This window comes from Berghia stephanieae, chromosome 1, assembly GCF_034508935.2.
Source record: "Berghia stephanieae isolate SIO BIC M18660-M18661 chromosome 1, UCSD_Bste_1.3, whole genome shotgun sequence".
Lineage (NCBI taxonomy): Eukaryota > Metazoa > Mollusca > Gastropoda > Nudibranchia > Aeolidiidae > Berghia > Berghia stephanieae.
Window position 1 is genome coordinate 1,825,727 of NC_088360.1, and position 12,651 is coordinate 1,838,377.

The window sequence follows — 12,651 nt, forward strand, 5'->3', positions numbered from 1 at the left end:
AAAGAAAGAAAAGCAGGCAGTCTTTTGTCTGCAAAAATGACTCTTTAAGCCGTAATCATGTTAACATCACATTAGCTGTATGCATTCATACAGGGGTGAGGTGGCTGAGTTGTTAAGGCATTGACCATGACCCGTTTTGGACCCCACTTCAGACATTTTCATTTTTTTTCCCTTGGACAAGATTATTAACCCACTCAACCCTAACACCGACTATATCCGTAGTTTACCAGGGGTTACTTTTACCCCATGCCTATAAATTAAATACATTTTTCTGAGACAAATTATAGGCGTAGTATCAAAGCTAATAATGTTATTAATTTTTACATGTTAAAGTTATCTAATTGAATAAAACTATCTATGTACATGCTCATTTTTAATACATTTTTTTCCACTATTGAAAAGTAGCAAAAATCTCTAGGGTTGAGTGAGTTAACCCCCTATTTGCTCACTTTGGAAAGCTTGGGTGATTCTGTTGACATCACACATTGGTTTGATGGATTATTTATATTCCTTCGTGGAATGTGAAAGTGATGACATTTGACAAGGGGCGTAATTTTTAGAAATATTCATATATCACTTCGAAAAAAGGCAACAATATTTGAACATGATTTACCTTTTAGATCATACATCAACTCAAACATGGATGGGTAGTTGATCGTTACCTCATCGACATCCTGGAAGGAGAAAAAGACACTGTAGAATTAACTTCACGAGTAGTATTTATCAAACAAAAGCTGACATCAATTGGGATACTTGAAATGAAAAGAAATTTCAGTCATTGGGCATGAACAGACTTCTGGGAAAAAATATATTATAATTATTATTACTATTAATTACTATCTGTGACCTCTTGTTGCTATGCTTGTCAAGCTATTGACATGGATGCCTCTTTTAAATATTACCTTACAGTATGAGCCTTCAATTCTTCAATCAACATACAGTGCACACAGTTTTAAAAATTACGTCAGTTATTGTATTTTTTATTCAAACTAGTCGAATAAATGTTTAAGTTGTTTTATTTTTGACTCAAAAATTTTTAATAAAGTAAATTTTGGCCGTGAAATCAACCACTGACAATGAAATAAAGATCCATAGCCACCTTAAGTGCTTGTCTATCACCTGGAGTAAACAGCCCACAGATCCCGAGCATCACTTACAATTTTAACACAGATGATTGAAAAAAATGCATCATGTCGTCAGGTTTTGTGATGCAATTCCTTTATCAGAGTGTCCAAATATTGTGATAAATACTCACTAACTGGGCCTGACCTATTTGTGTGTTTGACATGTACTAAGGGTATCTCAGGCCTTATTATGCAGGAAATAAATAGTCAAGGGGAAGAAACAGGGTAAATAGCAGGAAATATTCTGACTGGTTAATGCTTAGTAATGGACATCAATTGAATAAATATTATAATAATAATAATAATAATAATAATAATAATAATAATAATAATTATTATTATTATAATCATCATCATTATTATTAAGCATTGTCTTCAAGTCTAGTCATAATAATAATAATAATAATAATAATAATAATAATAATAATAATAATAAATGGCATTTATATAGCGCTTTGCCCCGTTGTCACAGGCTCTAAGCGCTTTACAGTGATATAAAACAACACATATTACAGTGAGACAAGTGTGAAGGAAACGTGATACGAATTCAATTTAACAACAACAAAATATGAAAATAATATTGCAACATTATGACGTAAAAAGATAAAACTTTAAGCGAGATTTGAACGTTGTCAACAAATCATGTGATCTCATATCCATTCGTATAAAGATGATTAGCACAAATATACAATTATATACGATAACAATAGGTGTAGACTTACAATGGTCAACATGGCAAAGCCTGCTCGAGTCAATAGATTTCCTAAATCATTGATGGATGCAAATGGCGAGATGTGAGGAGCAAATCCCTGTGAACGAAAAATCGTCACAATCAATAAATAAAAGCTAATTCACTACACAAGTCACATGAATGAAAACAACATACATGTACACATCACAAAGATGTGTATAGAAAGCACCTAATATGCACTACTTTTTATATTTTAAAAACAGCCACTGTTTCTGAAATAATTTCACATTTTTCTTTGTCTATCATCATAAACATATAGAGCTCAGAACCAACATTGGATCTAAAGATATATTGTATTCACTGATAATATTCAATTATTTTATCAATCAAGAAAATATTTTGAGCTCGCCCAATGATATAATAATGGTCATGTATATGCAACATCTTATGAAGATGTATTTTCCTTATAATGGTTGGTTTCACACAATTATTTTAGAGTTCTGAAAATTGTGATAAAACTTTTCATTTTCAGGAATTTCTGGATCTGTGTTTATATTCTTGGAAGAAAACCAAAGGATGACAAATTCCAGCTTTAACCAGCACATGATAACAATAACCCATTGATTCTGTCCATTTCAAAAACTGTTTCCATTCGAATTGACTGGCATCAGTTAAAGTTAAAGTTAAATTAGCCCTACAAGGTCACTGACAGGTGGAATCAGAGTTAACCCCGGTTCAGTCGCATTCATTAAATGAACAGTAGTAATTACTTGCTACTCTTTGGATAGAACATAGTCTGTTCCAAAAGTACCTCCTGCCAGATCTAACAGACCCAGCACCCAGTCACTTTGACCACACCTGGGACTAATAACATTGAGCTACCGTGACCCCTTAGTGCAGTCCATGCTCATCATAAGGTTGGTTAGCAGTAAGTGAGGTTCGAGTGCAGCAAGGGGTGATTAGTGAGTAATATAAATACCCCTTCTCTTTCCAATTCTGCCAATTGCAACGCAACTCTGAGTTGATACAAAGTGTCCCCTCCAAACATACTTCCAATGAATGCACCATCACTTTTTAGTGCCTTCAAAACCTGAAAAGATTTACAATAAAAGTGAAAGCAAAATTATTATTATTATTATTATTAAGTACATTGATATATATAATAATAATAATAATAATAATAATAATAATATAATAATAATAATAATAATAATAATAATAATAATAATAATAATAATAATAATAATAATAAATAAAATAATAATAAATAATAATAATAATAATAATAATAATAATAATAAAATAATAATAACAATAATAATAATAATAATAATAATAATAATAATAATAATAATAATAATAATAATAATAATATACATATCACTAGTTCACTGTTTATCAGATACTCTTAACATATAAATATTTATTTCACTTATTTAACCATATGTATTGAACGGCAAACTTGAATGTTTGTACCATATTTTTTAACAATGGAAACTGTTATACACAAGGACAAACACCATTTCTTACTAAACACAAATCCTCTACAGATCCTGACAAATACGTTTGTAGTAATGACTAGATAAATTATAGAGAAAAAAAATTACAATTTTTAAAAAAATGCAACCGTGTCTTTTTCAAGGGTTCAAAAGAAACTGAAAGAAAACCAACACTAATTGAAATAATGATATTTAAAACATTTGTTCCTGAATGGCAATACATACCTGCCTAAAGCAATGGGGAAGGTCGTTCACCCAATGAAGGCTGTAAAAATAAATTATAAATACATTAATCCCACTATTCCGTAAAAACATATTACACTTCATCTGAAGTTATTCAGCTATGAAACTGAAAATTTTAGACTGTTTAATTCAAGATGACACTACAATAGATTACAGTTTCCTTGAACTCATTCAAATGTCCCAAATATTTCCTTATTATTCTTTGTATCATTCCATTCCTGCCTGGAACAAATTTTTACTCTAACTAATTTCACGCAGCAAAAGTAAAAGAATTTAATTAAAGGGTTTTTTTAATGCACCCGGTGATTTCGGCCATTGATGATTTACTGTGACATTGACAGTTACGTATGTGTGTATATAGATCTGATATATACACAGACACAAACAATGACTATACTCCATCGCCATTTCGCATAACCGTTACCCCTTTGCTCACGCATCATGATTTGCAAGCGGTTGGCTATGACAATAAATGAATGTAGTGGTACAGCAATCCCCCGCTCACACACACACACACACACACACACACACACACACACACACACACAAACACCAATCTCTTGTTACAAGTATAAAGTTATCTCCCTCAACATATCAATAAAGTGAATGATAATAAAATTTCCTTTACTCATCATCAAGTGGAAATTTGTCTTAAGGACTATTCCAAGGAAAGAATGGAATAATCCAGGTGTCAATCGCAGTGCAGCCCCAAAATTGAGCTAGGCAGAGGTGACTTGTTGAAGGCTACGAAGCAAGATCATACAGATGAGCCCCCCCCCCCCCCTCATCCTATTGCTTTAGCAAGGCAGTTTCCAAACAATGGTTTTCTTCAAACTTCATTACATTTCCCGAGGAGTTTGAGGAAACTGTGCAAGAGTGTATCTGGTTACACTCTGCAAAATGTTTAAATATATCGAATCTATATCTAGAAAGAATTGAAATTTTAAAATATAAATTTAAAAGTTTTTAAAATAAATAAAAATTAAACATGTTTACATTTAATTAAAAACATTGTGGTACATCAAGTGACAGAATTTGCCATTTGGTCTCTGTTAAGAAAAACTCGTAGAAGTACATGCAGAACCACAAAGTGGGAAATAGTGTTAAGTTTTTTGCTCAAAATAATAAATAAGATACCCAATGTAGTGCAGAATCTCATCAAATTAGCCATTTCTCACAGGACAATGTTGCCTGGATTAATGTTGTAATCATAAGAGTAAATACAATAAACAAACCTTAAATTGCTGACAACTATGTCAAGAGATCCATCCTTGAATGGTAAGAACTCTTCATCAATATTCAGTTTGTGTGTCTGGACGTCTGTTGGGGTGTCTGCTGATTTCTGAATTAAAAAGGAAATAACATCAAAACAAAAACAAATTATATACAAATAAAAGCAGAAGTTTTGATTAAAACTGTCTAAAAACATTTGAATACCATATACATCTTAACACTGAATGAACAAATAAAGAGTATATATATATCCTTTCTTTAAAAAATATAGCATTGTGGAGAACATTGTGCTTATTTGAGTCAATAAAAAAATTGATACGGCGCACAACTCTACTGAAAGATTTGAAAATTAGAAATGTATTTTTTACAGATAGATAAACAGATAACTTGATTTCCTTTTATAATCTAAAGTCAGTTTGAAAGTTCGTTGAGTCAAACAGATAATATCATAAAATATGTACCGACGACACTTGGCTCTCAAAATCAACTAATTTTGACACTGTAAAAAGTTGTCAATTTGCGTCATTTATTTATGACATCAAGTATTATTATTACTTCCGTTGTGATGTTGATTTAGCGGTGATCAGTTTTGTTATGTATTAGTATGTTCTAATCGCGTGCATGTTTGTGTGTGTGTGTGTGTGTGTGTGTATACATGTGTGTGTGTTGGCATTTTTCAGCAAATCGTGGCATTCATAGTGATATTATTCACTTGATCACATGAAGGTATTTCAGTCGCCATTTTGATTCTTTTTTTACTATTAGGATTCGCTCGAGATCGAAGGATTTTTTTTCTATTAGGGTTAGTCATAAATCTTAGAAAAGGTGCTAGGATGTTTGTTTTTCCATAAGTTAAGTAAAGGGGAGACATTCCGAAAGCTCCGACATCCCCAGTATTCTTTAAATTTGTATTTTCACCGTTGATATTTTGTCAGGCATTTATTTATTCAATTTGTCATTATATAGAAGTATTTTTAAAACTCTAGAACAAACCTTGATAGATTTGTGAAAGTTTAAAATTTCCTAATTTGACCATTGTTTTGATTTTCGGCCGCCATTTTGATTTGTTCAGTATTGAAAGGTAGTGCAAAGCAGTCCGAGAGTTGTTTTTTTTTTCTATTAGGGTTAGCTCGAGAGGTTAGTCATAAGTGTTATTAAAGGTGCTAGGGTGTTTGTTTTTCCATAAGTTAAGTAAAGGGGAGACATTCCGAAAGCTCCTACATCCCCAGTATTCTTTTAATTTGTATTTTCACTGTTGATCTTTTGTCAGGCGTTTATTTATTCAATTTGTCATCATTTTTTCTATTAGGGTTAGCTCCATATCGGAGTATATTTTGTTTTCTATTAGGGTTAGTCATAAGTCTTAGTAAAGGTGCTAGGATGTTTGTTTTTCCATAAGTAAAGTAAAGAGGAGACATTCCGAAAGCTCCTACATCCCCAGTATAATGTATTCACTTAATGTAAATGTTGCTGCTCGAAGCTCGAAGAAATAAATAATCATGTGAAATTGAATGATAGCTTCAATTTAATTACAAAAACAGATCAAATGAACTTTCCGGGTTTCTCCTTTATCAACAAAACAGGATGAATGAAACACCAAAGATGAATGAGATAATGTGGTAGCGGCGTAGTTAAGATGAATAAACAAAACATTGGTTGGCAGGAAATTAGTATGCTCCTTTGTAAGGAAGCACGAATTAAAACAGAATGCTAGATAGTTCTAAAAAGGTGCGCAATTAATTAAGTTAAAAGAGGGGAGGCGGGGAGGAACTGTGTAATGCAGTTTAGAAAGTGAAATATAAAAACATGTAGAATGTTGTTGGAAGATAAATACAATGGAATTGAAAATCCTTTCTTAAATATAGTCTAGCCTTGTGGAGAACATTGTGCCATTTGAAATTTGAAAATTAGAAATGTATTTTTTTACAGATAGATAAACAGATAATTTGATTTCCTTTTATAATCTAAAGTCAGTGGAGGTGCATAAAAACGGTGCCAAACGCCACCAAACATGATCACAAGAGTACTGTACTGTAAGGTAAGTTCTCGATCCCAGGATCGTCTTTCAACTCTGCTCACGTCTGTTACTTCACGTTTATTTTCGCAGTTGATTTTATTACCACAACCTGTTTTCATACACGGACAACTATATGTTGCTGTGTCACGGGTCAGAGGCTATAGCGGCTTACACTTCATGTTGGGCCACACATAAAAATCAACAGAGGATGTACCAACTTACACAGACAACGTTGTTTACCAATCTGCCCTCATTAAATAATGGTGGGTATAATATTGAATGGAAATAGTTCTTTCCCCGCGAAATTGCGGGCTTTTTACTAGTATATATATATATATATATATATATATATATATATATATATAGAGAGAGAGAGAGAGAGAGAGAGAGAGAGAGAGAGAGAGAGAGAGAGAGAGAGAGAGAGAGAAATAAGAAAATGTCTCTCAACTCTTCAGTTAATGAACCAAAAGTCTGATTTACATTAGTGAAGAATGTTCCAAATTAATAGTCATGAAATCACAATAAAAACGATATTACTATCATTGACACATAACTGACAGTGCAAGAAAAGTCAGGGACAATTTCACATAATATTTAGTTCATAATGTGATATGACATGTACTGCCATTGGCCATGCTTGACAAACATGTTTTTTTTTTTGTAGTTTCGCCTGGGAAACATTGGCACACGAATGTAAGAATCAGTGCTGATGGTGACAAAAAGTGAAAAAGTAGGAAAATGTTGAACGATTGCCTTTAAGTCCCATTTTTACTGCACTAAACCCCACTTTTAGAGCAATTGAGATGATAAGACTATTGATACTCATTGATACTCTGGAGAGTGAGAAACTGCACCTGTGTGTTCCACCACACATCAACTCTCTCATTGCTAGCGCAGTGTTTCAAGAAAATGTAATTTGTAAAAGGAGGAAATTCCTCCTCTGGACTCCAAAATCGCGGAATTACGTGGATCCGAGGATAACCATCAGCACTGAAGAATATGATAAATATTAACTTCAAATATCGATCGATTAAATGACCCCTATCTTATCAAAAAGTCTTAAAACTGTCCCTGTTTTTTTTCTTCTTCTAAATGAGAGAGAGAGGGGTCGACAATAAAGATGTTGTTGAGCTAAAAGCTTTGCTGTATGTTTTCTATTTATAAGAATTTGATACAAATAAGTAATCATTTTTTTTTAAAACAAAAACAAAAACTTAAATAAAAACAAAAAAAAAAAAAAAACAAATGAAGAATCATAGTGAAGACCAAGAAGCTTTAAGAGGTATCATTGACAAATCTAAATTTAACATTTTCTTCTTCATTTGCTTAATTTTTTATTTTTTTTGGTTAGTACATTTTATAGAAGAATAACTCTTTATTTTTCTGACCTTTCACTGATAAAAAATCAGCTAAATGCTATCAAAAGACATTAAATGACTGAAAGTAGCACATAAAAAAAAAATTCCCATTACGTCTTCACAAATTCATAAATGAATACAAAATGACAAAAATAATAAAATTCTATCTTTAATATCATACCAACATCTCTCTTGAAAGCTCGCATTGAAATAAGGTTTCAATCATTTCATTATCAATGTGCTTGCTCAAATGACCACGGCCGCTACCAAAGTCCACTCCAACCTTGAAGGATCTGGTTATGTAAAGAAGTAAGGTAAGAAAATAATAATTTACTTGTATTCCACTCTAGCATCAATAATATAACATGTCTTAGTCTTAGTCATCATACATAAAAATCTATGGCAATTTTCATTCCAAAATTATTTTTAAAAACATTCTTCTACTTCTAATCGAGTTTGAGAAGGTATTCTTACCTCCCGAGGGCATTAAAAAAACCCACTTATAATCATTGTTTACCCAGTAATGAATTATTAATTATTAAATGAAATTCCCAAAATAGCAATGGGTAACACTTAAATCAGATTCAAGAGAGATTGTATTCAACACATCAAATTTATAATTTTTTTTTTTTTGCTTCACTTTCTCTTGTTTGTTTTTAAGGGCTTTACGGCGCTTGCAACACATTTAGGTCATATCAGCGCCAGTAAAAAGGAAGAAAATGGAATATGGGATTGTAAAAAGTTCTAAAATTAAAGCATAAAAAAGATTGGGTGGGACAAAGGGATTGGTTTGAATAGGGAACAGATTTAGATTCCAAGAGCACACTACCAGTGTACTTAGTTTGAGATCACTAAATGTCTCATCCAGACACAAGCACAGGTCCCCGCCAAGAGGAACACACTCAATTGTTTACAAATCATACAAATGTAAAAGGAAAAATAATACAGTGCATACAGAGAGATGATTTACAAGGATAAAAAATATCATCTCCCAAAACTAACTATACATTTGACTGTTTCCCTCCCAGCCAGGACAAAATAAAGTCATCTCATTCCAAGACAAAGACAGAAAGCAAGTTGGAAAACAGATATAGGGGGATAGAGATAGAAGACACAGTATGTACCTCCCTGCCCACTGCACTATGGGAGGTCAGGAACCCCATCCAGTTCTCTTGTTTGTATGTGTGAGTATGTGTGTGTGAATGTGTGTGTGTTCTTTCGTAATGGTTTGTCTGATGTATTCTGTTATTTCAATTTATTATTTTTTTTTTTGTGTGTGTGTGTGTGTGTGGGGGTCTCCGGCCCCTAAAAGTAGATTCATAGCCTCCATGACAATATGGCAGCTCCATATGTACGCTTTTATTCAGAATTATCATCATATAGGGTTTGGTTTAAATCCGACCTACCGAGCATCGTGGCATACGATGGCCATTGAGAGAGCATTAATATGGATCCAATTTGGGCTTCATTTGGATCCAAAATTGTACGCCTGTTACTGTCTCTTTTGGTCAAAACAGTGGTCTACATTAATTGGGATTTAATGGGACATAAAGAAAAAACGTTATAATTAAGGAAATTGAGCTCTAGATGAAAGGTTTACAGAGTACTCACCTCTTGATGTCACAAATTCTGTCAGCTAGACGGTAGCCAAACTGTCAAAGGATTTGGCAAAAAATGAATTAGTTCTGATAAGCTTTGATAAAAGGGGAAACAAGATAAAGAGCAGCATCTTGGGTTTCAATCCTTAACAATTTTACAACAAAAGTAATCAATAATTCCAATCTCCTTAATTGTAACGGGGTTTTTTTTACGCAGAACTAATTGGGCTCATAAAACAATCTATATTAAATCCCAGGAGTCCAGCCGGTAATTAGGCACCTCAAGAGTATGCTCTTAGCAACAGTATTTTGCAGTTTCCATTGAATTACCAATAGTGATTGATAACTAGGTAGATAGGTCTGCTAAATATGACTGAAAGTATTTTGCAATATACCAGTGTGCTATTTAAGGGGTAACAAACAAATTGTTATCTTAAATATGACTATCATACGAATAAAATTTTTATTTATTTATTCATAATTACAATTCCAGTTACCAGGTAACTGGGTCAGTCAAATCTGATAGAAAGCACTATAGACTCTAGAATTCAATCAAAAGGGAAGTCGGTCAAAATTGAAAAAAAAAAACAACTTCAAACATAGTATAAGAGAGTAAAATTAAATACTAAAAGCAACAATTAATCCATCGTTAGTCAGAAGAATAACCTTACTATTCAATTTACCTCGTCTTTAAGATAATCATAAACGTCAGCACTTTCATCAACATACGACAAGGCGGCTCGATCTCTTTGAAGTTGCTTAGCTTTTCTGTCAAACACTGACATTACGGTTTCTCCACTCGTCCTACTATTGTGTCTTTGAAACATTTCACAAAAACCTCCGTTTACTTTGGAAGATGAAAGACGTGAATAGCGATTGGTATAAAGTCTGCTTTTGGTATGATCGTTATGGACAGAGAAGTAAGCTCGTTTGCAGATCGTCCACAGTGAGGATGCAGAAATAGCATGATTATTATTGTTGCAGCAACTTGCAAGCGAACTAAACGTTTGAAGTCGCGGGTAGATCGTGTACATTTTATTGGAGTTTATCCCAAAACATGTGGTTTACACGGGTTCAATATCAAACTAATAGTCAATATTATACAAGCCAATGTATTCTATCTGAAATCTCCTTCATACACTATGACAGTAGGACAAGAGAAAGTGAAAGTAGGCGGCAATTTTAGACTGTAAGTTACTGTAATAAATTTGAAACGCAGTACAGGGTTGCTAGTTTGGCCTCCTGGTGGCCAAATTTGAGAAATTTGGCCTTTTCCCAACCCATTTGGCCTCCCAAAATTTGGTTTGGCCACTTGGCCTCCTGTGACTTACTTTTTGGCCTCCTCTAACTTTCCCCTGTTATACGGATGCGAAAGCTGGACTACAAATGCAGAAACACAAAAGAACATTGAAGCTTTTGAAATGTGGTGCTTGAGAAGGATGCAGAGAATATCGTATACTGCACACAAAACGAACGAAGAAGTGCTAAAACAAACATACCAACAAAGGAAACTAATGCCCTTAATAGTGGATCGACAACTATCCTTTTTCGGACACATAGTAAGGAAAGATAGAAATGAATACCTGGCAAGTTGTGGAAAAATACCTGGTAAACGCGCCCGGGGGAGACAAAGAAAAACACTCATAGACCAACTGAAGGGCTTCACCAGCCTAACAATCCAAGAGCTGTTTGAAAAGGCAAGAGACAGGGAGGAATGGAGAGAGATAATTCATGCAGTATCCGAAGCCTGGACCAGGCATGGAACCTAGAAGAAGAAGAACTTTCCCCATTATATCGTTTTACTTTGGTACCGGTAAAACTTAGTTTATTTGGCTTCCGGAAAGCCTCACCGGCAATCTAAATTTCTAAATGCAACATGTGCTATCACCAGAGATTGCATTTGCTAATGCTTCTAAATATAGAATATCTGCTATTACGCAATCGCGTGGGTGCAAGGTTGCGTGGGTGGCATGAGCATCTGTCGAGACAACAAGAAGGTTAGTATTAGGTCAAGGTCTATACAAAGACAAGACCGAAAATTGGACGATGACGATGACGTTATGATGCCACCACCAATCAAATCTCTAGTCTATCGTCACCACCGAATCTTTGTTGATCGGTGTTGTCTTTTGCTGAAGTAGATCTAGATAAGTAGAATCTAGTTTAGATTTCGATCAACACTGCATATTAAATGGATTTCACTGTTTTATTTCGGCGGAATATCTAATCTAGATTATTCGTGGATGATATTAAGACTTTATTTTGTGATGTGGTTAAGAATTGATTCGAATGCCCTCAGTCAATTTGCTCTTGATTTGTTGTGACTTCACCATGTGCGTGTGACTTAATCAGTGGTTCTGTATGCCAGGCTTATAAAAGAAATGCTACAGGACAAGATCAATCGATTATTGTTTGAATTTGTTACACCTGTGGTACACGAGTTCGAACGAGTAAATGCCATGTTTCAGACAAGTTCTGCGGACCCCAATACCCTCATGATGGAGATAGACATGTTTTATAAAAGCTTGAAACGACGCCTGTACAATGAAGATGGCAGTAAAAAAACTGTAGAGGAGAGTGACCTGGGCTGTAAATTTGAAACATCGTGTGAAGATTACATAGAAAATGTTGAGCAACAGCAGATTGACATCGAAAAGCAGAAAATCGTAAACACAAAAATACGTTGTCACAACATGCTCGAAGCAGCTTTGCAACAGGTTGAAAAGAGACTGCCTCCTTCCATGAATATTTTTGCGGGATTGAGCTATTTGAGTCCAAAGATCATCTTAAGCCAAACCGACAGAGTGAAATTTAAGGATCTTCCATTCCAACATTTAATGGGCGATGTAAACTTGCTCGAGCAGCAATACCGCAAAATCATCTTCAAG

At 33.9% G+C, this 12,651-nt stretch overlaps 1 protein-coding gene across 1 annotated transcript in view; it reads right to left on the reverse strand.

The window, feature by feature from the left end:
• Window positions 1-10,938, reverse strand: part of LOC144966115 (arginine-hydroxylase NDUFAF5, mitochondrial-like) — a 17,739-nt gene extending 6,801 nt beyond the window's left edge. Inside the window, exons 1-8 of the mRNA XM_078902214.1 lie at window positions 10,447-10,938; window positions 9,777-9,817; window positions 8,347-8,458; window positions 4,793-4,899; window positions 3,540-3,579; window positions 2,795-2,905; window positions 1,847-1,933; window positions 614-674 (exon numbers count right to left, since the gene is read on the reverse strand). Of these exons, the coding sequence (XP_078758340.1) occupies window positions 614-674; window positions 1,847-1,933; window positions 2,795-2,905; window positions 3,540-3,579; window positions 4,793-4,899; window positions 8,347-8,458; window positions 9,777-9,817; window positions 10,447-10,797 (910 nt within the window). The 5' untranslated portion in view covers window positions 10,798-10,938. The remainder of the gene's footprint in view (window positions 1-613; window positions 675-1,846; window positions 1,934-2,794; window positions 2,906-3,539; window positions 3,580-4,792; window positions 4,900-8,346; window positions 8,459-9,776; window positions 9,818-10,446) is intronic.
• Between the last annotated feature and the right edge of the window lie 1,713 nt (window positions 10,939-12,651).